We start from the raw sequence: 27,767 nt of genomic DNA, 5'->3' as shown, positions 1-27,767 counted from the left end.
CTGCGTTGCACACTTTTGGACAAAATTATAATACCCTCTGCAAGGGTATAAAAAGGAAAAAAACTACTAGGGGGAAATCTTTGATGCTGACAACTACAGAGGCATCTCTAAATTTTATGTAATTCCAAAATTATTGAAAAAATTAATCACTCCTCATTTTAAGCACCTTTGCTCTTCATCATTTCTCCATGTCAGCATGGCTTCAGTAAGCGTTGCTCCACCACCACTAACTTATTGGAGTTGACATCCTTTCTCATGGATGGTTTCCGAAAGGGATTTTAAACCGATTTCATTTAAACAGACTTCAGTAAAGCATTTGATTCAGTAAATCAGATTCAGTGTTGAGGAAACTTTCTTTTAAGATTTCCAATAGACGTCGTGTCCTAACGTCAATCTCCTGCTACCTAGAAGAAAGAACTCAAAAAGTTTTATTTAAAAATGTACATTTCCGTTTAGTCCGTGCTACTAGGCGGTCTTTTTATCGTTCTAGTCGTTTTATCGTTATGATATTAGATTTGAAAACTCAACTTTTTCGACCATATTGCCACAATGGTTATTTAAAGATAGTCAAAAGAATTCAACGATCACCATATTACTAAAAGTTTTTTTTATTTCTTTGCTGCGTCCGTTACTGCAGTCATTTGTCATTTGCTCATATTACGAATATGGAGTACATCAAGAGCGAATAGAATCATTACGCAAAATTTTCGTACTATTTGCTTTTAGGGGCCCTAACTGGGATGCAAATCTTCAGCTTCCTTGGTATCATAGCAGACTCTTACTAATAAACTTACCTAAATTGTAAACTTAACAAATCGTAAAACAATGCTGGGTGTCGTTTCTCTACACAACCTCATTATTGGTGATGTAGATAGCCAGAATTTACTAACACGCTCAAATTTTAACGTTCCTAATTGAAGGGCTAGAAGCTTAAGTCCTCTATTCCTTAGCCATTGTAGTTGAACATATGTAGGCACAACACGATCCCTTATTGACTTATGTTCAAACTACAATGGTCTACCGTATCATATCACTATCCTCTCCTTCAAACTTATATTTAAAATTTTAAATTTTGTAAATTTTTTAAGCAATCCTTTTTTGTTATCTTATTTACTTTTCTATCTTTTTAATAACTCGTACCTTATGCGGCAGCGCATAACGGAAGTGACAGATATAATAAATCGGAAAACTCGACCATAGCCGTTCTTTCTTGCTTAAATTTTTATACCCGTCGTCGAGTGCAAGGGTATTAATGTGAATGTATGTAACATAGAGAAGGAATCATCTTCGACCCCTTTAAAGTATATATATTCTTGATCAGAATCACCTCCTGAGTTGATATGAGCATGTCCGTCTGTCTGTCTGTCTGTCGTCTGTCTGTCTGTTTCTACGCGAACTAGTCTCTCAATTTTAAATTTATCGACTTGAAACTTTGCACACACCCTTCTTTCCTTTATATCTTTCCAATAAGTCGGAACGACCGAGATCGGCCGACTATATCCTATAACTGCCATATAACTGATTGATCGGAAATTGTGTAACTTTGGTGCTTTAAGAGTTAGAGTTCATATTTTACATGAGAGCTATTTTTGGCAAAATAATACGACGTGCCAAATTTCATAAGGATTGGCCGATTATATTCTATAGCTGCCATATAACTGAACGATCGGAAATGGTTTTTGGTAGAAATACCAAGCTTTATTTTTTATAAATTGGTTATGTTGGGATGTTCTGTGGGGAGTGGGAAAAGGAAAACACAATAAACTTTTATTTCAAGAATATATATACTTTATAATAATAATTAAAAATAAAAATTAATTTAAAATTTTTATAAAAAAAATAAAAATAAAAATTATGATTCAATTTTTATTAAAAAAATTGAAAATAAGTGTTACAATTCAATTTTTATTATAAAAATTGAAAATAAAAATTAAATGCGAATAACTTCTGAACCGAGTGTACTATTAAAAACCTTACATTTAAAAACCTCAAAGCTTACATTTTTATGATCTGTGGCGCAGTACCTTTCAAATGATGTATCGAATGTCCTTAAAGGACATAATCAAGGATTCCTTAATAATTCAATAAATAACAGTGTTCATTACAAAAGGAAGACTCGATTATGTGAATTATGTGAAGAAAATGGCAAAATTTATCATTTTTAATGATAAATTTTTGCCATAATAATGGCATTCATTTTTAAGAAAAATTTTAATAATGACATCTGCAATGACAATATTACTCTTTATTAAAAAAACAGGTCCTTAAAATGTTTTAATCAAGGATTCCTCAATTATTCAATTTATTTAGTTATATTTCTAGTAGAAATTTTCAAGTGTGGGCCAACCATGTAAAAGTACACACCGAGTTTCTTAAAATTATTTCCATTATATTGAAATATTTTTTGTATTAACTTCGTTTTAATCCAAAGCTTATAAAAATCGCCGAAATATAATTGTTCGCTTTGCAATTTTTGAGTGGCTTTAAAAATCGGTTCTAGTGCCGCCAAAAGCAAGTTAATTTCCTATCAATTTGTTTAAAAACTCCTTCTATACGCATACGTTTTTCAACATAGTGTACGTTGAGATCCACCTTGTTGGCACGTCCAGTAGAGGTTGGGGATGTATCCAAAATTTTTAAATAGTATTGTAATTTTTAAGTGTAATGTTATGCATTTAATTTGTTTACCTATAAGTCGGAGTTCGCAATGTTTTTATTATGGATCGTGCGCTATCGATAAGGAATCTCCGACTCCTCTCTTTTAGCAGATCATGAACACCAATTGCATGGAATGGGCGGCACATCTAATGTATAGAGTGAACGCGAATATCTTTTATAAGGTCGTCATCGTCAAACTCGTCACAAAATTCAGAATTTAATTCTTTGTTCATGAAGTCGATCGCTTTAATGACATTCTTGCCATTGCTCAGTGGTTCCGTCAGAGGCCAAAAATCAAAAAATTTGATGACATATTTTTTAAGCAAAATGTATCAAAATTGTCTCTTAAAAGTCCAAACTTCTCTTTGGCATACCGGATTTTACTAGAAATCTAACAGTACTTTCTAAAAATAGATTTGCAATCGTGAACACATGTTCATTTTGGAAACGCAGCTGCGCTTTAGAAGTTATTTCTCTCTTTCAATTCGCCCTTTAAAGTGATCAGACGTACGCTGCAGTGCTCCGATTTGAATAATTTAACATGAATTATGAAATTAAAGTTATTTACTTTAAATTGAGATATTAAAAATTAACTTTCCTGAAAAAGTTTTTTCGTAAAACTAATTTCATCGAATAACCCTTTTTTGTGTATTTTTTTAAAGTATATTTTATGTTTAGTTAGACTTTTAGTTATGTTCCAAGAAAACCCAGAACTTGGTTTGTATGTTTTTGTGATCGTCTTATTTTAGGTTACTAAATATTTTAAAATTAGCTGCCGAAATTTGCCGATGTGTCTAATATCGTAAAAATACTAACACCATCTTAACATGAAAGTTGGGTAATTTCCGTTTTTTCAGTTATAGGGCAGCTATAGGATATAGTCGGCTGATCCTTATGAAATTTGGCATGTTGAATTCAGAATTCTCTAGCTTTAAAAACACCGAAGTTATATCATTTCCGATCAATCTGTTATATGGCAGCTATAGGATATAGTCGGCTGATCCTTATGAAATTTGGTAGGTCGGGTTATTTTGTCAAATATAGCATTCTTTCAAAAACTCTCTAACTGTAAAAACACCCAAGTTATAGCATTTTTGATCAATCAGTTATATGGCATCTATGTATATGATATACAGTAGTTGCCCGATCTGGCTGATTTTAACATATTGTTTTAGAATAAGAATATAAATATTTTGTGCCAAGTTTCCAGTCCCTACCTCAACTAGAAGTATTTTTGGCCGCTCTCTTCATACAAGCCGGACCACTGTGCATTGCCTGAAGTGACAGTCCTGAATAAGTGAAATAAATTGAATAATTGAGGAATCCTTGATTATCTCCGTTAAGGACCTCATTTGAAAGGTACTGCGCCACAGATCATAAAAATGTAAGCGGTTTTTTAATAGTCCACTCGGTTCAGAAGCTATTCGCATTTAATTTTTATTTTCAATTTTTATAATAAAAATTGAATTGTAACACTTATTTTCAATTTTTGTAATAAAAATTGAATCATAATTTTTGTTTATATTTTTTTTATAAAAATTGAAAAATAATTCTTATTCTTAATTATTATTATAAAAATTGAAAATAAGAGTTATATTTCAATTTTTGTCATAAAAGTCAACAAATAATTTTTATTTTAAAAATTATAATAATTACGGTCCCTGGTTTAAGCCAACTAGCCCTAGACATTTCCTCTTTTTTAGTCAACGAAAATTCGATATTAGTTCCTGAATCAAGAAACTTTTTAGTAAATTTAAAAGATCGTATTTCTATTACAAATTCAAAAATTGATTCAATTAAAATGAACCAATCAATACAATAGTTTTTTAACGTTGCTTGTCTATATACTTTTCTTAAGTAAAATCCAAAATAAAAAGAAAAAATAAAATAAAATAAAAATGACTCTTAAAATCCTTCAATGCAATATTCAGAGCCAAAAAATTAAAGAAGAAAACATTTTCTGATATTTTTTTTTTGTTTCCGATAGAATTTGGTGACTTCTTTTTTTGATGTAAATTACAAAAAAAAAAATTGGAAAAAACATGAGGTCGCGAACGTACATTCCGCGTTCTTTAATTTTTTTGCCACTAATTGCGTACGTACGTAAGTTCGCGACCCCAGGAAATGCCCATATGTTTTTTTAAATAAATTCCAACGCCTCCATACCCGTCGGCACGAGCTTTACAGACAAAATTATAATTTTCTAGGCTATACATAGAATTGTTTGGAATCCAGATTTCTGACAAAATTGCTATGTATATATTATTACTAACTAAAAATAGTTCTAACAAATGTTTATTGTTATTAGCAGTTAAGCTCTGAATATAAGCCCATATACGTTTTAGGAAAATTAAATGTGACATGAATATTGAAGCAGTTGGAGTCTGTACACCAATCTACCATAAAAAACAATATAAACATTTTTAGTATCTATGCCGCACCCAATTCTAACACTAATTCTTTTGAACAAGGTTGCAACGATTTATTTTCTATTGCGTCTGAACTGAACGGTACTGCTATTATAGGTGGCGATTTTAATGCCAAATCTAGTATTTGGGGTAACAACACGCTTGATGCCAGAGGAGGCATCTTGGAAAACGCTCTTTTAAATTCAGGATTTTTCTGCATTAACAATGGCGATCGAACCTACTCACCAATCCGTCCTATTTCTCTACCCTTGATGTATCAGAAATAATAATCATCTTAGATTTAAATGGGCTTCAGTTAATTCTAAAATTTCTAATAGCAATCACTTTCCGGTTTTAATTGAAGTGGATAATGTTTCGGCTTCTTTCAACTCTTATAAATATAATCACCCAAAAATTATTAGAGATTTCTCAAAAGATTTCTTCATATTACTTCTCTAGACACCCTTTTTACTTCTTCTCAAAACATTCACGCCAATAATACGATAAAATTAAATGGGAATAATAGATACGTTCCCAAAAAATATTGGGATGAGGTTTGTGAAAAACTTTTTAGGCTAAGAAACGCGTGCAGACAAAAATATTTTAAAGCCAAGCTTTTCACAGATGCTATTGTCTATATCAGTGATCGGCACCCCAATACATTGATATGATTTTGCCGCATTAGTGTTAGTAACGAATAGCAGAAAGTAGGCTGTGTGCATGACGTTTCACACATGTATACTGTGTGTGTGTGGCAGAGCTCGGGCAGAGAAATTTCCTATGCCCCCGAGATAGGGCCGTGCCGACCTCTGGTCTATATTAACAGTAATAGTAAACTTAATAATTACTCTTATAAAATGAAAAAGAATAACCTAAACAGGCTTTTAGATGATGTATCTGACCCTACCTCAATGAAAGATATGTGGGGAAAAATTCATTCCCTTAAACTTTATAAACAAATAAAACCTTCCTTTCCAAAAAAGACCTACGTTACACAAATTCTATCTCAAAGTATACATATCATAAACTTTTTTTTTTTTTTTTTTTTTTTTAACGTTGCTTTTATTTCTTGAATCTTCTCTTTGCGAGACTAACAAGAGGTGTATCAAATCTTATATTTTTAACTTAACTAACAGTCATATTGACTGATACGGAGTTAGACGGCCCTAAAAATCGATTGCTGGGTTTGGAGGTCGTTGCGTCTAAGGCGGGATACGCTAGAAACCCGAGTCAATCCCCGAGCGAGAAAATTTGGGTGCGAAGACAGTTTTTCTTTGTATGACTCTTTTTGCTTCTGGATTTCGTCTTTCACTATGAGGATGCCCAGATCCCGGTGGATGTTTTCGTTGCGAACATACCAAGGTGCCCCTGTGATAGTTCTCAAGATTTTTGATTGTGCGCGCTGTATGATGTCTATGTTGCTGCTGCTCGCGTTCCCCCACAGCTGGGAGCCATACGTCCAGATTGGCTTTAGGACTGAATTGTACAGTAGTAACTTGTAGTCCAGGCACAGTGGTGACCGTGAGTTTATGACCCAGTGGAGGCGGCTGGCTTTCAGTTTTAGGTGCATCTTTTTGCATTCGATGTGCTTGCGCCAGGTAAGTCGTCTATCAAGGTGAACGCCAAAGTACGTTACGTCGTTAGCTTGAGGGATCTGCATACCGTTTAGTAAAAGCGGAGGCCATGTTTGTCTATTAAGAGTAAACGTTATATGTTACACTTTTGTTCGTTTATTTTAATGCGCCGTCGGACAGCCACCTTTCCACTATTGTGAGATGATTAGCCAGTTGGGTTGTTGCCTGCGTTGGGCATCTGGAGCGACTAAGGATAGCGGTATCGTCGGCGAACGTTGAGGTTGTTAGTTGTGCGCTCGTAGGAATATCCGCAGTATACAAAACATATAGACACGGGCCGAGTGCGCTTCCTTGTGGAACTCCAGCTTCGATGGTGTAGTCGCCCGAAGTAGCTGCGTTGCATCTCACTGAGAATACCCTATTGTAGAGGTATGATTCCAGTAGCTTGTGGCTGTATGTTGGCAAATACGTTTTAATTTTGTGTATGAGTCCGATGAGCCAAACTCGGTCGAAAGCTTGAGATACGTCGAGGAAAATAGCGCTGCAGTATTCTCGCTGTTCGAAGGCTGAGCGTATTTCGGATGTTAATCTGTTCACTTGTTCGATGGTTCCATGATTTCTTCGAAAGCCAAATTGGTGTGCCGGGATAATATTACAAGCTTCCAGATGTGGTATTATGCGAGTTAACAAGCATTTTTCAAACAATTTAGACAAACAAGATAGAAGGCTTATTGGTCTGTATGATGACGGAATTGTGTGTTTTCCAGGCTTTGGTATCATTATAATGATGGATTTCTTCCACTTTTTTGGGAAATAGCCAAGATTAATGATTCCATTAAATAGTTTGCAGACGACCTCTATAGCGCATTTTGGAAGTTCGATCAGCATCTTTGGGGTCAATAGGTCACCACCGGGAGCCTTTTTTGGTTTTAGCCCTCTTATGACTTTTTCGATTTCGTTCGGCCGGAATGAAGGTGCGGCTGGCTGAGGGGAGGACTCTGGCTGAATTTCTGGCAAGAGGAATGAATTTGAGGCTGGGTTTGGCTGGAAGACACTTTGGAGATGTGTGGCGAATGTTTCAGCTCGGTTTTCGTCGCTGCGAGCCCAGCATCCCGAAGAGTTTCTTATCGGGGTGGTCGTTTCAATTGGGGCGCTAAGATTTGGGTGGGCCCTCCACAGGGGGTACTTTGTGCTTGTTGGCGAGAGATTCTGGATGTACCTCAGCTGTGCAATTTCTTCCTGTTGGTGAAGAGCCTGGTCGAGTGATCGGGTTGCATCCTTAAGGCGTTGTTTTGAAGCTGGTGATCTGCTGTTTTGCCAATCACGAGGCGTGCGCCTCTTTTCTCGCACGAGCTGTTCGATTTGCTGATTAGATTTGAAGTATTTGTTTCGGTCTACTTCTTTCCCATGAGTAGCAAAGATTTTAGCTTCCGCAACGAGTACTTCTTCCAGGTAGTCGATGTCCGATTCCATGTTAAATTCCGGGGCGAGTTCTATGTAGGCCCTCACGTACTTTTTGTATTTTAGCCAGTTCGTTTTTGGCGTCGTCAGGGGTGCCCCTGGCTGAACACCTCCTGGCTGAAGGGGTGTTCGGTTATTTCTGGGCTTTGAAGAATCGTTAGAAGCACAAGCGAGTGGTCTGATGATAGGTCCGAGACTGCTTTGGCACTTATTAGATTGCGAGGTATGTTTTTTGTCACTGCAAAATCAATAAGGTCTGGGAGCTTTCGTGAGTCTGTTGGCCAGTATGTGGGACTTCCAAGGGAAACGTAGTCCAGTTTATTTTTCACATTTATAATTGCATTGTACAATTGCCTTCCTTTGGGAGTCACTAGACGTGATCCCCAGTGCGTATGTTTGACGTTGTAGTCGCCTGCGCCTATAAAACGATCCCCAAGTGAATTGTAGTAGTCCATAAATTGTCCTTCAGAGACTGAGAAACGAGGAGGGCAGTAAACGGCAGTGATTGAAATGACTCCGTTGCTTGACTGAATTTGTATCGATGTGGCCTGCAAGAAGTTTGTTGCAAACCTTTTGTGAAAATGGTGTTTAATGCGTTCTCTGATTAGAACTCCAGTTCCGCCGTGGGCTTTCCCATCTGGATGATCTGTGCGGTAGATTGTGTAGCCTCTTAGTAGCATAACGTCAATATGGTTTTCGGTTAAGAATTTTGATAATTCTAGTTTATGCCGTGAGACACCATTGGCGTTCCACATTGATATTCGTAGCGCCTGCATAGATTATTTAGACTGTTGTGCTACGAGCAGCTGTATCACCATGTTTTGGTTTTGAACAAGCGTTTGCATAGTCGTTTTCATGAATGACATAAGCTCCATCATACTTTGTTGGAGGGTAAGCATCATAGTTTCCGTTTTGCTGTGCGGCTGTTCTGGGGCCTGTTGAGCGCTTTGAGAGTTAGGCTGAATTGGGATTTCCCTTCCAGATCGTAGAGCATCGGCGTAGGAGAAGCCGTTGGTGGTGTTTAGTGTACCGAATGAGGATCTCGCAGCTTTGGCGAAGAAGACGTCTGGCGCAGTTTTTGACGCAATGTACGCATTCTGTGGATTTTGGTTGCGCGTTGCGGTCGCTTGTTCCCTTTGATAAGCGGAACAACATGAAAGTTGTCACCGTTCCCGATCAATGACGCAATTTTCTTGACCAGGGCACTCGAGCTTTTTTCCCTAATATAGATTGGAGGGGGCTTGGGTTTTTTTGCAGTGTCTTGGGCTGGTTGGTTTTCCTCAACCTCCGCCAGTAGGGCAAATCTGTTAGTAGTGGATCTGTCTGGTTTTTCATCGATATTCAGGACACGGTTAATTTTTGTTTTGTTGCCTGCCGGATTACTCTGCGGGCTAAGCTTGCGCTTAATTTGGATGTAGCGATCCATTCCAGTCTGTGTGGCCGTTACCACTTTGGCACTTTCCGAGGTTGTTGTTTTTGTACTCGCTGTAGTCGTTGACGTCGCGGTACTTTGAGTTGCAGAGGTTTTCGCTGTTGTTGCAGAAGTTGTAGCACTGATAGTTGTTGGTGCGAAATTTGTTTCCGATATTGGAGGGGGGGTTTTACACTGCAAACTGGAGTGAGCACTGGCACTGGAGTGAGCAAAGCGGGTGAGCAAGACCGTGCCCTTTGGGTTTCAACGGTCAGTAAAGCCGGTTTGCTTATAATCGCCGATTTTTCCACTTCGGTATCGCGGGTTGAAAAGTAAGAATAGAAGCCGTTTCTTTAGTTTAGTGAACTTCTACGCTCGTTCTTTTGATCGTTGCTCAATGAGCTCATTGCGTGGCTCTTACTTTTTTTTTTTTTTTTTGAACAATGCACTAGTTTTGGTTTAGCACATCACAACTGTTATAAAAAGCTTGTCTGTCGCTTTTAGTAAATTGTAGTTCAGCGTCTTTTCGCTTATATTGGGTTACCCCAGTTTTTTTTTTTTGATTAGCTGTATTTTTCAGTTTTCCCGGAGCTCGGACAAAGCACGTCCGCTCAGTTCGGTAGTTCGTATGATTATCACCTTATGAACTTCTTGTCTTTTTCAAATACAAACAATAGACCTATTTGCCTTCTAAGTGTAATTTTCAAATGTTTAGAGGGCTTAATTAAATCGAGTATGGAGAATCACATTAATAGACACGATATTCTCCCTCCAAGGTCCTATGCTTTTAGGAAAAACCATTCAACATCGCAATGTATCAATGATGTGATCAACACTATAGCTAATTTAAAAGCTCGTGGCTTCCATGTTACAGAAGCAGTTCTTGATTTAAACAAAGCGTTTGACGCGGTCAAAATTCCCATCCTAGGTAAAAAATTAGTTAATTTAGGTTTTAACCACTCCCATATTAAATTTATTATCAATTTCCTTAATAAAAGAATTTTAACTTTGGGCAAGGCAGAGGTTACAGTCGACAAAGGGGTTAGTCAGGGAAGCTGTCTTAGCCCAATTCTATTTAATCTTTACACTCTTAGGCTTCATAATTTAAGCAACAATCATGACAGTATTTTTTTCCAGTACGCGGTTTTGACAAGGTTTTTTCGTTGGCTGAATCTAAATTAGAGCAGAAAGTGAATCTTTTTATGGAAATGTGCAATTTAATCAAACTTTCATTTAATGCAAATGAATCAGCCACTATACACTTTAACCTTAGGAGAAGACCCCTTAACGTACAGTGTAATAGCATCCCCTTAAATAATGTAAATAGTGTCAACTATTTGGATAGAATCATAAGTTCTAACAACTCGTCTGTACCACATGTTAAAAAAAATTATTTCAAAATCAAATCAAACAAATATGTTTCTACATATGCTAAGTTGTTGTCACTTCGGAGTTCATCCAAGTAAATCGCTTATTTTTTATAAAGCTTTTATAAGATCTAGGTTTGAGTACGCCTATTCCTCATTCGCTAACTTGTCTAAAGCAGCCCTTAATAAAAAGCATTAGGCCTTATTAAATCCACTTTTGTCAAAATTATTTATCATCTCGCTGCTGAACTACCTCCCATTTACAGAATGGAATTCCCTACAGCTAAAGAGTTAGCTAAATCCTTCGCGTTCAAACTTCCATCTGCTTCACCCTTACCTCTTTCATACTCAAAACCAGCTATAGTAGAATCTATTCTAAATATATAAACATTTTAATCATATTGCTCCCATTAACCCTATTTTTACTTTCCCTCGCAAATTATCCCTAGACACAATTTTTTTTAAAGGTACCTGCGTTAACAAACAGCAAGATAATGAAGTCATTGTTTTTACTTTATTGAACGAAACATTGAATTCTTTTAATAACTTGCACATGGAAATTTTTTACATGGACGGTTCAGTCTCGGAAAATTTTACAGGTTTTGCATTTGTTCATTCAAAGTTGTTTAACGAGATTGTTTTATCTCACACTTTAAATAACAAAACAAAAAGGGTGGCTGCTAATATTTAATAAAAAACTGGGCGAAAACGAAAACGAAAGGTCTTGCTTCTTCAACGTTATAAATTCGAGTATATTTTCTAATCTTTCTCTAATCTTAAGCCTAACTTATCTATTGCGGCGAAGCGGGGCGAATTCGCACAAGAGCGAATATGAGCTTTCGCTCCCGCTCCGCCCTAAGCTATCTAAGAGTAAATTTACGGACTAACAACTAACAAATACAATTCAGCTATAAATATAATTCAATAATGGCCAGCTATAAATATAATTCAAATTTTTTCGACTTCAATAATATAAATCAATTTACACCGGCCCCGTTGAAGGCCTCCATCAGGCTTCAACTAACTGGCAGCCGCGCCAGCTTGTGGACCGCTCTCCTATATTCCGCTCCAGAGCTAGTTCGGACGACGGCGACCCTGACCCTTCCGTCCGCGCCGGCGTGTGTTGCTCCAACTCGTCCCGTGAGCCACTTTTGTGGCGGCTGGTGATCCTCTGCGATCAGGACCAGCTCGCCCGTCCGGATGTCGTCCTCCTGGTGCTGCCACTTCGACCGCGCCTGTAGGCCCAAGACGTACTCCCGGGACCATCGCTGCCAAAACATTTGCTTGATTGACGAGACAAGCCGCAAGCACGTTAGACCCTGCTGGTCCGGGGTCCGCGGTGCTGGTGGGGCGATGAGCGGCCCGCCTGTCAACAGGTGCCCGGGAGTAAGCGCCTCGCCGTCGCTTGGGTCCTGACTCAGAGCCCCCAGGGGTCGTGAGTTCAGGACGGCCTCGACTCCAACGAGGACGGTCTGCAGCTCCTCCGCGGTCAGTCTGGCGTTCCCTACCGCTCGTAGGAGTAGGTGTTTTGCAGACTTCACACCTGCCTCCCATAGTCCGCCCATGTGCGGAGCCCGCGGCGGCATGAACGCAAATACGCATCCGCTTTTTGATGCGTATTGCGTGACCGCGTCGACCTCGTCCTCGATTCTCCGACGAAGGTCTGCGAAGTGGCGACTCGCTCCGACGAAGTTCGTCGCGTTGTCGCAGTGCACGATCTGCGGACATCCTCGGCGCCCAACGAACCTTTGAAAAGCCAATAAAAAGGAATCAGTTGAATGGTCGGAAACTACTTCTAAATGAACTGCCTTGGACGCAAAACAAACAAATAAGGCAATGTAGGACTTATAGGGTGGCCTACCACGAATTTTCAATGTCGTATCTATAGGGCCACAAAAATCAACACCACATATGGAGAATGGGCGGAGAGCACGAATTCTATCTAAGGGTAAATCACCCATGATTTGAGTCATCAGACGAGGCTTGCATTTAAAGCAGCGAATGCATGACCGTACTGTCTGACTGCAGACTTCCTGCGCATTTACGATCCATATGCGCTGTCGCAAAAGACTCACAAGTGCTCGTGGACCCACATGAAAATTCGACTCGTGCAAGTATCGGACGTAGCTCTGAACAAATTGAGAGCGTTTTGTCAACAATACTGGAAACTTGGCATCGTACGATATAGGAGCATTAGCTAGTCGCCCCCCAACCCGCAACAACGAAAAGGTAAGCCCAGCCTCTGATGATTCGTGTAGAAAGGTTTAGCTTTTGTAGACTAGGGCTAACGCTTATATTTTTCCGGATCTTTTCTATTTCATACTCGTGCTCTTGGACTATTTCGATTACTTTCTTAAAGGCTTCATTATATTTGACAGGTGAGGGAACAATATCAGAATTCACTACTAATTTCTTCGATTTCCTTATAAAGCGGAACATATAAACGAACACTCGCAGCAGTTTTAGGTGAGAGGAATAACCTTCTATCACTTCCAATAAATCTGAGGTAGATACGATTGCGGTTAATCCGACCGCATTCTTTTTCGCTTCCATCTGTAGAAGTTCTGGTGACAGATCAAACCGGGGGCTCGTCGGCCACTTATCTTCCGGTTCCTTTAAAAACGATGGACCTGTAAACCAGATCGATTCTACAGTCTCCTTTACGTCTCCACCTCTGGACACTATATCTGCCGGGTTCTGTTTAGTTGGTACATGCCGCCACGTGCTATCCTCTGACCACTCTTGAATTTCAGCTACTCTATTCGATACGAACGTTGACAACGACGATGGATGGGAACGAATCCAATGAAGAGTTACTTCTGAATCCGACCAAAATACACTTCGTTCGATCGGAACTTTTATTAGAGGCTTTATCTTGCGGCAGAGATCTGCGAGAAGGTGAGCGGCACATAACTCAAGACGGGGGAGCGTCTTTGTCTTGAGCGGCGCTACTTTGGACTTTGCCGTCAACAATGAAACTTTAATACCTTCTGCAGATTTGCAACAAATATAGACGCAGGCTCCATAGGCTCTCATCGATGCGTCAGAAAAGGCATGAATTTGAATCGGTGACATCGGCTCAGTAAACACGAATCTCGGAATTGAGATGTCCTCTAATTGCGACAGGGCAACTTGTATTTTGTTCCACGCTGTTTCTAAGTGCAGTGGAATTGACTCATCCCAATCTAGCTTATTTAGCCAAAGTTCCTGCAATAGGATCTTTCCCTTTATAAGTATAGGGCTTAATAGGCCAAGGGGGTCAAACAACTTCGATGTCACCGAAAGGATGTTCCGCTTGGTCGCCCTTTGACCCATGACTGAAGCATCAATTTCAAATTTAAATACATCTTCTTTAGGAACCCAAGCGATTCCTAATGCTTTAGTCAGTTCTGAGTCCGAAAGTGTTATTGGCTTAACCGTGCTCTCGGATGCAGTAACTTCAGGCGAGTTTGAAAACCACTTGCTCAATTCAAACCCAGCGTTTTGAAGAACCTGAGTTACTTCAGACTTAATTGTCTTTAGCTCCTCAATGCAACCAGCACCCGTTAACATGTCGTCGACGTAAAAGTCGGACCCAATAACTTCGGCAGCTCGAGGGAATGTATTTTTCACAGATTCACTCAACCTCTTCAAACACCTTATGGCCAGGAATGGGGCTGGCGCAGTGCCATATGTAACGGTGTTGAGCTTGCACAGTTTCAAGGACTCTGATGGGTCGTTCCTCCACACTATCAACTGGTATCGCCTATCGGCTTCATTTACCATTACTTGGCGATACATCTTTTTTATGTCGGCTATCAGAGCGAATCTGTTCAGCCGGAACCTAAGAAGAATTGAATACAACTCTTCCTGGATGGTAGGACCAACCATCAACAGATCGTTAAGACACTTATGTGTTGATGTCTTACAAGACGCATCAAACACGACTCGTAATTTGGCCGTAAGACACACTGATGGGGTATGACGTAGTGTGGAGTAGCAAGAACATCATTGCTTGTAGGGGACATATGACCTAAGGATTCGAATTCTCCATAAATTCCACATACATTTTCTTTAAATTCGGATCTCGAGATAATCTTTTCTCGAGCGACAAAAAACGGCGTTTGGCTACCTCGAACGAGTTTCCCAAAACGCTTGGATCCGATTTAAATGGAAGCCTGACTTCAAATCGACCTGAAGGCAGCACAACTGTATTTTTCTGATAATGTTCCTCACATAACTCTTGTTCAGGTGACAAAAGCTTTTTGGAAGTTGGTACTTCTTCCAACGACTAGAATTTTTTCAAATTGCCATCTATCGACTCGAGTAGTTCTTCTTGGCAATTCAGGCTAGAGACAGGCTGTTGAGGAGTTGAGGTATTTGCCTTATATTTTCCCGATACTATCCATCCAAGGAGAGTTTTTTGGAGGATGGGATGGTTTGGCCCTTGTTTTATTTGGCCAACGGACAACAATTCGAAAAATGACTCAGCTCCAATTAACATATCTATCCGCTGAGGTTTGTAGAAATATGGGTCTGCTAGCGGCAAGTTCTTTGGTAGGTCCCAATCTTTCACGTTCACTGACTGGTCAGGGTGATAACCCGAGATAGTTCTCAAAATCCAAAAGTCGAACGGAAACTCACTACCATTAATCGTTGACTTCACCACAGTGTGTATCTTTTTCTTAACCTGGGAATTAGCTTGACCAATTCCAAGCAAGTTGATACACGATTCCTCCCTACGGATCTGTAAGCGTTGAGCAAGTTCTTCAGTAATGAAGTTCATTTTCGACCCAGAGTCAAGTAGTGCTCGGGCCAATATATGCTCGCCATTTTTAGTTCTAACGCTTACGATCGACGTCGCTAACAAAACCCTTTCTAGTGATGACGCATGCAAAGCATGTGACGTAGAAGGGCCATCAAGATGTAGCGCTGGGGGAGGATGTTCATTTGGTGGTGGTAACGCCAAGTTATTTTCGGTCACAGTAAATCGGTGCAGAAGTTTGTGGTGCGATCTTGCACAAATTTGACATCTAGTCGATTTACACTTCGCAACCGTGTGACCTTTTCGCAGACAATTTAAACATAATGAGGCTGACTTGACAAACTCAAACCGTTGCATTACAGCAAGGCGAGCGAACGGACTACACTGGGCAAGACAATGGTCTTGTGCGTTGCAATAACTGCAATCTTGTTTATTGGAAGCGGAGCAAGCCAACGAACTCCTATTGTGCTGCTTCCCGAACCCAATTTTCTCCTGTTTTGGCTTGCCAGTCTCTTCAGCGGACAGGTGCTGGTACCTACGGTTTAATATTTTTTCGAAATCGGACCACAGCGGCAATTCCTCATAATCCAGTGACTCTTCCCATTTTTCTCTGGTCACTGGATCTACTCTACTCAAAACTAAATGAATGATCATTGAGTTTGCAATTTTAGTGTCATCTCCTATGGATAAGAGTGACCCATAGATCGATGATACTGTGTCGATGAGACCTCTCAACGACGACGCAGACGGCTGGGAAACTTTCGGAAGGCTGAATAATTTGCTTATTTGGTTCGCAAAGATGAGACATTCGTTATCGTAAACTCTTTTTAGACTAGCAATAGCTTTGTCGTAATTACTCTCGGTGACTTGGAATGCCTTGATAGTTCCTAAGGCTTCACCAGAGAGGCAAGAAATTAAATGGTTAAATTTCTCGATAACAGGAATGTTCACATCCTTGTCTACTAATGTCTCAAAGAGACTCATGAAATTTTTAAACTCCGAATAGTTTCCACTGAATTTTGGCAATGCCAAACTGGGAAGTCGAGCTCGAGTTGGGGCTGCAGAAATTGCAGTAGCTGGTGGGGACTCTTCAGCTAACGTGAAGGCATTTAATAAAGACATCACCCTTGCCTTAGTTGCTATCTCTAATTCTTCCAACTCGGCTCCAAATTCATCTTCCTCATCTAATTGCTCGATCTGGTCTTGCAACTCGTTTGCCTTAAATATTGTCTCATTTAAAACCTGAAGCCGGCACTCTAGCTCGGTCTTCACTAAAGGAACTGACCCAGCTTCCAAACGTTCCTCTAACCGGCGAATGCTTTTTACTCTGACATTTAATCTTCTTCTTAATTCATCAAGATTCGTGGATTTTACTTTCTGTTTATTACTTTCCATTTTAAAATTTATTTATTTATTTTTAATAAACAGGCGACGATAAAAAATTTAAAATTTTTGTTTTTATTTTTAAATAAAAAATTTTTTAATTTATTTGTTAATTAGCAAAAAAAATACAAATTTTGACTAATATAAAAAATTTTTTAATTTTAATTATTTAATTAATAAATTAAATTCAAAAAACGAAAACGAACGAAAAAAGATATTTAATTTAATATCTAGCGAAAACGAAAATTAATTAATTAATATGGCGAAAAAAGATAAATAATTAATTAATTATTTGATAGTCGAATTATGTTGATAGTCGAGGCACTGAGTATCCAAAAAAATAGTTGGTTGCCAATGACACCGAAAAAGGTGTATACCCCACAATTATAGGGTAGCGCGTCACTTGGCGTTCCGGTAAAATAAAATGCGCCAAACTAATGCATATATGTACATACATACATATATAGCAGCGGACAACGGTTGGAGCGAAAACGAAAATTTTACCGATGCATATATTTGTATGTACGCCAAATTATTTATGCACGTAAATATGTATTATATTTGTACATATATTTGTATATAAATAAATGTTTGGCTGCACTAAATTTAACTATTTTGTTTGGCGAAAACGAGGGCGGGCGACAGTGATGTGGATATGTATTTATGTATGTTTTTGTCAATTTTAGCCACAGGCAGTTTGTTAATAATTTAACTAACTACTCAAATTTTTAAGCTCTACTAATTTCAAGTACGTATGCGCCAAGAATTGAAAGGAGGGTGCAATATTTCAGCACAAGACGAAGATTTAATTTGTCTCTTCTCAACTTTCAATTTTTCGCACAAATACCTGGGGTTCTGCCTTGGGATCCTTTAATCCCGCTGCCACTTTCCTGTTGCAGTCGATGCAGGTGCACGGCATGGAAGGAGATTGGTTATGATAAGTGGCGAAGTTCCTGCGGTGATGATCCTGCGGTGATGATCCTGCGGTGACGATCCTGCGAGGCTTGAGGGTTTCACGACGCGGTGATTTTTGGGTTTTATGTTCCACAGCACGGACGCGTCGCGAGCAGCTCTTTAAATTGTATGTATATATATATATTTTTTTTTTGGTTGTAATTATGTGTAATTACACAGTGTCACTGTCACTTTGTTTTTGTTTATTTATTAAATATCTCGCACTAAGTCCACCCGGGGGCGCCAAAATGTTTAACGAGATTGTTTTATCTCACACTTTAAATAACAAAACAAAAAGGGTGGCTGCTAATATTTAATAAAAAACTGGGCGAAAACGAAAACGAAAGGTCTTGCTTCTTCAACGTTATAAATTCGAGTATATTTTCTAATCTTTCTCTAATCTTAAGCCTAACTTATCTATTGCGGCGAAGCGGGGCGAATTCGCACAAGAGCGAATATGAGCTTTCGCTCCCGCTCCGCCCTAAGCTATCTAAGAGTAAATTTACGGACTAACAACTAACAAATAAAATTCAGCTATAAATATAATTCAATAATGGCCAGCTATAAATATAATTCAAATTTTTTCGACTTCAATAATATAAATCAATTTACAAAAGTCAAATACTGTTGATAATTTCTTTACTAAGAAAAAGCTGTCGTCTATGACCGCTGAACTTCTAGCCTTGGGAAAAGCAATTGATTTTGCAATTTCCAACTGCTTTCCTAAGATAGCCGTACTGACGGATAGCCTTGGCGCTATTCAAACTCTACAAAATAACTGCTCCAGCAATTATATTGCCCAGGAAATATTCTCCAAAATCGAAAATTGTCCTATGCTTTTAAAGGTTGTTGTTCACCACATACCCAGCCATGCAAATATTTGGGAAAACGAAATTGCTGATAGAGAAGCAAAGAATGCTTCTATACACGGCTCCTTCAAATATGTTAGATGGACATTAAGTAATGCGATCAACTATATATTTCATTATATCAGTGGTCGGCACCCCAATACATTGATATGATTTTAACGCATTAGTGTTAGTTCCGAATTGCAGAAAGTAGGGTGTGAGCATGACGTTTCACACATGTACACTGTGTGTGTATGGCAGAGCTCGGGCAGAGAAATTTCCTATGCCCCCTGGATAGGTCCGTGCCGACCTCTGCATTATATTCAAGATGATTGGGAAAGAGACTATAACGTATTCTCTATGGAACGTAATAAAGACTATTCAAACTTTAGGCCTTTCATCACCAAGAAACCCTGGTTTTATGAAACGGATATTTTCGACCGTATAGACCCAAAACGATTAAATAGAATCCTTAGCGGATATGCGTTCGATAAGTACACTTTATCAAAAATGAATGTTTTGGACAATGCTATTTGCGACACATGCAATTTTTTTTTTTTTTTTTTTTTTTTTGTAATAGCAGGGTAATGTTTATTTAAAACTGTAATTAGGGACAACCATTAAATTTTATCACGTAAACTTCACGTATAGATATTTTTAAATATTAATATGGTAGAAAAAAAAATTAGAGTAGTAAGGGGAGGTCCAGCGGGTGTGTCCTTTTAAGTCTTCTGGGTTGCTCGCTGCTGTCCAGCAGGGAGCTGGCCAACCGGTTCGGGTGATTATGAAGCCTCTGCATGTAACGTGCGCTGCTTCTTTGTATCTCGTCCTTGACCCAAGGGAAATTGAGAACCTCGTGGATGGTGCGATTGTCATGATAGACGTGGGCCCCAGTGGCGATTCGAAGGACTCTATTTTCGAAAGCTTGCATAGTTCGGACATTCGTCTTGCTCGCAGTTCCCCAGAGCTGTATGCCGTCCAGATAGGGCGTATTATTGCCTTGTAAATGAGGAGTTTAGTGGAAGTTCTCAGCTTCGATCTCCTACCCATAAGCCAGTTGAAGGATCGAAGTCTTTGAATAGCCTGTTTCCTCTTCTTAATCAGATGGGGCTTCCAGGTGAGCCTTCTGTCTAGGGTGAATCCCAGGTACCTGGGATTGTCTACCTGTGGGATTGGAGAGCCGTTAAGGTTAACTGGAGGGCAGTTGCCTTTGCAGAGAGAAAATGTGGAGGCAGTGGACTTCTCATTATTGACGGCAATGTTCCATCGCTTTTGCCAGTCGCTGAGCAAGTCAAGCTGCAATTGCATCGTATCGGCTGCCCCCAATGCGCTATCGGCGGTGGTAAGGAAGGCGGTGTCGTCTGCATAGGTTGCTGCGAGCAGGTCAGGCCTCTGAAGAACAGGGAGGTCGGCCGTGTAAGCATTGTACATCAACGGGCCAAGAACGCTGCCTTGGGGTACACCAGCGTGAGCTTCTCTAATACCGGAGATGGCCTCGCCACATCTAACAGCAAATTTACGGTCTTCCAAGAACGACTTTAGGAACTGGAAGTATGGTCGGGGTAGGCCAGTCTTTAATTTATATAGAAGACCGGGATGCCAGACTTGGTCAAACGCCTGCTTCACGTCCAGCATGACGGCCATGCAGTACTTCTTGGTTTCAAACGCGTCCAGGATGCACTGCACTACCCGATGGCACTGCTCTGGCGTACCGTGTCGCCGCCTGAAGCCAAACTGGTGGTCAGGGATCAGTCCAGCCTCGTCAAATACTGGCAGTGCTCTGCTTAAAAACACTCGTTCAAGTATTTTGGAGAGCGTTGGTAACAAACTTATTGGTCGGTAGGACGAAAGGTTTGCTTCGGGTTTCCCGGGCTTAGGTATCATAGTTACCTGGGCACGTTTCCATGTGGACGGGAAGTACCCTATCTCCAAGCATCTATTATAGATCCTCGTAATTAGCTGAATGCTTGGAGGTGGTAACATTTTTAATGCAATTGCATTGATACCATCATCGCCCGGGGCCTTGTTGTTGCTCATGATGGTTATAAGCTCAGCTGTTTCCTCCTCAGTCACTGGTGGTATTGGATCGGCGTCCCTAGAAGGCTCGGCTAGCAGACGGGCAGTTTCAGCAGCATCCTCCGGTGAGCAGCGATCGAGCGACACATGCAATGCAGTGGAAAATATTTCACATCATATTTTAAATTGTTCAAAATACTCAAGCATTCGCCGCCATTTACCAACACTTTTAAAATATAATGATATTTATCGCTTCTTTGCAAATGAACCAATCGACAACTACATATCGATAACGTTGTTCTTAAAGCAAGCCAAAATTAATATAAAAAATTATTGTCTTTAATGCAAGCGCAATTTTTAGATCTCCTGAAATAAGATTTCATACATTGGCTGTGGCGTTAGCCCGTTCAAACGGGGAGGCCAAATAATTCTTCCACTACAGGAAGTAACTTAATAAAAAAAAAAAAAAAAAAAATATAGCTAGTGTTATAGCAAATCTATACGTAAAACCACATAGCTTTTTAATGTATTGAAAAACAGTATTTAAAATTTTTGAAAAACCAAATTATTTTTTTATAAATTAACCTTTTAAAATTTTCAGTTTTTATTGTCTTACACATTAAAAAACACATATCATCATGTTTTTAGGGCTTGGAGGTCCACAAAGCTGAACTTGAACCCGTTCTGAAAACATTATCAAAGCCCCACGCCGAAGCTATCAGACAACGCGTTATTATATTGAATCAGACCGTGCGAGGGCGCAAAAAGATCCGGTCAAAGCGTAAGCCTGATATCAGAGATCTATTTAGGGACTTTGATGTAAAAATTAAATTCTTACATCTCGAAAGAAAGTTTTTTAATTCCAACCTATTTTATAGGAATCTAGTACAGGAACACGATCTCGGAGTGCTACTCCAGACTCTTTGGATTCCATACAAGTTGACGATGTTTGGGGAACCTCTTCTATGTGAGTTGTATTGATAAATTAATGTTCTAATTAAAATCTACCTCAATAGTGTTTATATAGACCAAACTTTGTGCGCATCTTTGAAGAAAAGGACGAGAGTGAAAAAAATACAACTCTGCATTCGAAAAAAAAAAACTTGAAACAAAAAATACGCCGGACACCTAGCGCACCTATTAAAAGCGGTTTATCTCCGGATCTATTTCGCGGCTCAAATATGCGTTGTGATATACCATTAAATTCAGCGCATGGGGTTGAACTAGTTGGATATTCAAGAATTGGAACCATAAATTTGGCACGAGGACGGTCTGGTTCTGACCCAGCATGTTCAATTGGGTGAGTTCACTATTCAAATCTTAATGATTTTAGATACTTATTTTGATTTAAAAACACGTAATCAAACTTTTACGTTCTTATGCGTTAGTGTTTATAGCTGTTCACTCCTATTTAATAATAAACCTAATTTACACAGATTCGGTAAAATGAAGAATGTGACAAAATGAAGAATGTGAATCTGACAGCTGTCAGTCTCAAATTCTTAAATAAAAAGGTTTATTTTCATGTAAAATTTGCCCAATTTAAGGCTTATCACTCTTGATCAAGGCTTATAATTTTCCATAGCACGCGTGCATAGGGTTGGAAATCCCGGCGCTGCCGGTGTGAGCACGTTCAAATGTTTTTTAGAAGCTCTCTCATTTGCTCTCATTTTGCAACACCTGACACCTCAACGTAAAAAAAATAAATTTGGTTGGAGAAATCTCTCCATAGAAAATAAATATAGGTACGCAGGGAAGCGTACCTTTTCATTTGTTTCAAAAATTTTGCTGTTGTACTATTTAAGTGCCTGTTCAAAATTTTGTATTGATGAAAATCGAAAAAAACTAAGTTTTTCGCACAGTGAATGCCCTCCTTCTTTATTTTTTCTGCTTACGCACAGAATTAAATATTAAACATGTGTGCGTTTTGCTCACCACTGCTTTAGATTGGTGTTGAACTGGCACAATGCAGTGATCTCGGACCAAGGTGGTAAGGTCCCAAGTAAATCTAAATAAACAAGAAAAGGAAGCTAACTTCGGGCGGAGCCGAAGTTGATATACCCTTGCAGTTAAAACCGGATATATATCACATACAGAATATCAAAATATAACGAATTTATTAGAATACAAAATATAAAAAAGTCGCAAACTTCTATCTTCAAAAATACCAAAGTTGGTATGTAGTTCTACCAAATACCATTTCTGATCGTTCAGTTATATAACTGCTATATAGCAGCTATAAAATGTAGTCGGCCGATCGTTATGAAATTAGGTAGGTCAGATCAACTGAAATCGACCAAAAATAGAATATGTACAAAGTTCCAACTTTCTATCTTCAAAAACACGAAAATTGGGTCATTTCCGATTGTTCAGTTATATGGCAGATATAGAATACAGTCGGCAGCTATAGAATACACCCAGTCCTTTTTTTACGCGATTGTTGGTTCTGGCACTAATCGCGTAAAAAAAAATCGCGTAAAAATAGTAACCGCTAACTAAATGACTAATGACTAGATTTTCAATAATTGATACACATAGAGTAATCGCAATCGCAATCGCAATCGCGTTAAAGTGAAAAATCCGCGTAAAAAAAGAAATTTGCGCTGCAAAAATAACCGCGTTAAAGTGAAATCGCGTAAAAAGAGATCGCATAAAAAAAGGACTGGATATATAGAATACAATACGATCCTTATGAAATTTTGTATGTCGTATTATTTTGTCAAAATAGAATCCATAGAAAATTCCAACTCTCTAACTTGAAAAACACCAAAGTAATAGGATTTCCGATCAATCAGTTATATGTCAGCTATACGATATAGTTGGTCGATCCCGTCCATTCCGACTTATATACTTATATACTCTTACTTCACAGATGTCATTTTTGCACGAACGACTCTCTTTTCGTTGTCAAGATCTTCCACCAATTCCAATACGCACACTGTATTGGATACTGTATTGAATATTTATATGTTCGTCTATCGTATAGCGGTCACCATTAAAAAAAAAAACACTTCCATTTGGTCCTTTAAATTTTGGATCCAATTTTACCAATCTTATACTTTACAACTTGAGCATGCTTTTTATCAACGCTAGCCCCATCATACTGAACGTCCTACTTATACGTTCCTCATTGCCGACTGTATTCTATAGCTGCCATATAACTGAAAAATCGGAAATGACCCAATTTTCGTGTTTTTGAAGATAGAAAGTTGGAACTTTCTACATATTCTATATTTAGTCAGTTGATCCGAACTACCAAACTTAAAACGACCGGCCGACTATATCTTATAGCTGCAATATAACTGAATGATGGGAAATGGTTTTTGGTAGAAATACCAATTTTGGTATTTTTGAAGTTAGAAGCTTGCGACTTTTTTTTTAGATATTTTATTGTAATAAATTGGTTATATTATGATATTCTCATAAGGGTCATTCAACTATATCGGATGTTTGTGATATATATCCGGTTTTACCTGCAAGGGTATATCAACTTCGACTCCGCCCTAAGTGACCCCTATGCAAACCTCTCCTAAAACTATCTCTTTGGAAACATGATACTTCCCTTTATGTGGAAGGGAAAAAATCAGACGCTGCCAAATATAAAGGCATTTCTAAATTATCATTGATTATCATTATATGTATAATAATTATACAAAGCTTTTTAAAAACTTCATTACGCCACACCTTTGTTGCTTATCAATTTCTCCTTGCCAGCATGGTTTTATAAACCGAGCTAACTTCTTTTATTATTGAATGATTCCAGAGTGGCTTACAAACAGATGTCATTTCCACTGAGTAACACTATAGTAAAGCATTTGACTCTGATAACCACTTAAGGGGGAAAATACAATTAGAAATTTTTTTTTTTCGAAAAATTTTTTTTTGTCTTAATTTACTCTAAATATGTCTGGGAATAAACCTTTAAAAGCATAAAGCCGTCCGGTATTTATTTTCAAAGTAATACGCAATTTAGTGAGTGCGTGTCAGTGGTAAACTTTAGTGAGTGGTAAACTCTAAACGCTTCTACTGAAAATTCGTGTTTTCAAAGTCGCCGTGCAATGTACAGGTCAGAGATTTCATTTCAATCGAATGCGGTTTTTTGCTTTATGTTTGTAATGAAATTCTCCACAACATGAATGAAAGGATTTTTTATATTTATTTGTTATAACATGTTTTTTTTACGAACAAAGTCGAAAAAAAGTGTGTTTTTTTTTTTACATTTTTTTCAATTTCAAATTTTTTTTTATGGAAAAACCATTTTTTTACATATGAAATAATTCATGTTGTGCGCTGTACTTCTAAGTTTAATGCCCAGTTCCTGTTTTTTGTTTTAGACGTGATCCTGGGCCTGGAGACTGCACGGCGCAAAGTTTATCCCCCAAAACACGACTCCACATTATTGATCATAAATGGGCTTAATTACAATATTTTTCGAAAAACTTGACTGATTTTCATTGCCCAATAATTTCCTAATAACATGCAAAAAGAATCACTAAGATTCATTCAATTCCCTACTTGCAATACACTCCCAAAGATAGGCCTCATTTTAGGCCTTTTAATTGTATTTCCTCCCTTATGTCCTCATCAGGCCTATTTTCTCTAAGGGTGCGCCTTAGTCTTCCATAGTAGACTTTTAATGATTAACTTGCATTATGACGATGTTAACAGCCATGACGATGTAATGTATAAGGACTAGAAACTTTTGTCCGCTACTCCTTAGCCATTTTTGTTAGACACATGCCCAGAATTATCCATTTAGGGTATTATGTTCGGATTACAATGGTCTCTACCACATTATTTGGCTCTACTTTAAACTTTAAAACTTATACTCTTAACGCCTTGTCTGAGCAACAGTCTTCCTCGAAGTCTCTTACACTTTCTTCACTCTCGGATCTACTCCCCGATTCAGTAAAGAATCAGTAAGAGATTAAAATAGTAAAAATAGTTCTATAATTTAGTTTATAAGAGTAAATTATTATAAAATACTCTACCAAGGTAACATTTTGTATCTCTTTTTATACAGTAAGGCACGGGGAGAGACTGCAAAGATACACAGTGAAAATAATACATCAGGCGATTCCAGCGATGATTGCATTGATAAATTAAACGAAAACTATAAACAGCTTTCAAAATCAGACAATGAGTGTCCAGGAAATTTGCTTATGGCTGGTGATGTTATAAGCTTTGAAAATATTTGCCGTGATACCTTTGGTCCAGATGAAGTAGATATATTAGACGATTTTAATCCATCACAAAAACAATACATAGACATCGTTTTATTAAGTGAAATTGATATAAAACGATTGCAGTCTATTATTTGGCTAGAGTTAGCAACCATATTTGATCGAAACAAAATATCTCTAGACAGAAGAAAACCATACAAAAGACGTCGTAAAGAAGAAGGAAATCTGTTTGGTGTTTCGCTAAGTGCTCTTATTCGACGTGATCAGCAAATCACTGGAACCGATTCTAATCTTGTACCACTATTTTTGGAAAATCTGTTAGCTGAAATAACTCTTCGGGGATCTACAGAAGAAGGAATACTTCGAATTGCTGGAAATAAGCAAAAGGTTCTTCTTATAATCTTAGGTACACAAGTAAATATTTTACATTTTTAATCTTTCTTTCAGACTGAAGTACTTTACAATGAACTAGAATCAATATTTTATCTGAAATTTGAAAATATGGACAATTATTTTTCTAATGCTACAGTTCATGAACTAAGCGCGCTTCTTAAGCGATGGTTACGGGAACTTCCACAGCCTTTACTTACAAACGAACTTGTTCAACTGTTTTATCAATGTCATAAACTAACATCGATGGATCAAAAAAAGGCTTTTTCACTTTTATGTCAATTGTTACCACATGAAAATAGAAACACGTTTCGAGCGTTGTTAAGTTTTTTAAACAATATAATCAATTTACAAAATGTTAACAAAATGAATTTACACAACGTATCTACGATAATAGCTCCTTCTTTCTTTCCCCCCCGTAATGTTCATCCAGTTAACAAAAACAACATTGAAGAGCAAGTAAAAATGGCTGCAATATGCTGTCGTTTGACCAATGTTTTAATTACACGCGGCGAAAAACTTTTTCAGGTACAGAAAAACTTAATAACGGAGTCAAAAAGTAAAAAACGAATGGTATGTATTTAATATAAAAAACGACTATTATTTAAACCGTTTCTTTTTAGAGAAAAAAAGCATTATCCCAGCTCGAAATAATGGAAATTCGCAATGGAAATCCTACTAGTTCAACAATTATTAATGAAGAGTCAAAAAATACAAATCATGTACATCACACTGTTGTATAATATAGAAGAGTATATAAATATTGTTATTGTAATTGGTGCTCCAATTTATTTTATTTTCTGTGATACATTTATGTTCTTTTAGCATTAATGAAGTCTCTAGGGTCTTGGTTTAGCACTAACTTTAACTAGCAGGTATAAAAAATAAATATAATCTTGTATGATATAATATGGTGCTAAAGGGTATATAAATGCATTTAAAAATATAGAATAAACTACATTAGTATCACCTAAAGAATTGAATTTAAGTGTCGTCCCTTAAAAAAAGTTATGAAATACATTTTATGCGAAATGTACAAATATATGCTCAATCGTGATTGTTTTTTTCTTTATATAGTTGGTTGGTTATGATCCTTATGAGAACGTGAACGTGAATAATGTTATTAACCTTAAAGAAAAGGTGGAAAAGTCAAAAGAGGCATTCATAAGAAAAAATAAAGAGAGGCGTTGTAACAACAACAACCCTAAACGCCCAGCAAAGCCATAACAGTAAAACCGAAAATATTAAGACCATCAAGGAAACCAGAAAGTCATGCCAAAAGGACATGCTTGCTGATCAAGATAAAGTTTGGATGTTAAGCAGACGATGGAGACATTTTTTTATGAGAAACGAGCAAAAGCTTTATAAAG

The 27,767-nt window shown here is 38.0% G+C and overlaps 1 protein-coding gene across 5 annotated transcripts in view; it reads left to right on the top strand.

Annotated features, from left to right (window-relative positions):
- Positions 1–27,454, top strand: part of conu (Rho GTPase-activating protein conundrum) — a 37,720-nt gene extending 10,266 nt beyond the window's left edge. For 3 of the 5 annotated variants that reach the window (XM_043211556.2, XM_043211557.2, XM_070277039.1), the window contains exons 4-9: positions 21,473–21,643; positions 21,703–21,791; positions 21,852–22,124; positions 25,848–26,394; positions 26,455–26,970; positions 27,021–27,454. In XM_043211556.2, the coding sequence (XP_043067491.1) occupies positions 21,473–21,643; positions 21,703–21,791; positions 21,852–22,124; positions 25,848–26,394; positions 26,455–26,970; positions 27,021–27,140 (1,716 nt within the window). In that variant the 3' untranslated portion in view covers positions 27,141–27,454. Of the gene's footprint in view, positions 1–21,472; positions 21,644–21,702; positions 21,792–21,851; positions 22,125–25,847; positions 26,395–26,454; positions 26,971–27,020 lie in introns of those variants that run through there. The other 2 variants (XM_043211558.2, XM_043211561.2) reach the window with 2 other exon arrangements.
- Positions 27,455–27,767: the final 313 nt, after the last annotated feature.

The sequence above is a fragment of the Drosophila bipectinata genome, chromosome 2L, assembly GCF_030179905.1.
Source record: "Drosophila bipectinata strain 14024-0381.07 chromosome 2L, DbipHiC1v2, whole genome shotgun sequence".
Taxonomy (NCBI): Eukaryota; Metazoa; Arthropoda; class Insecta; order Diptera; family Drosophilidae; genus Drosophila; species Drosophila bipectinata.
This window is presented reverse-complemented; position numbering and strand designations above follow the sequence as displayed.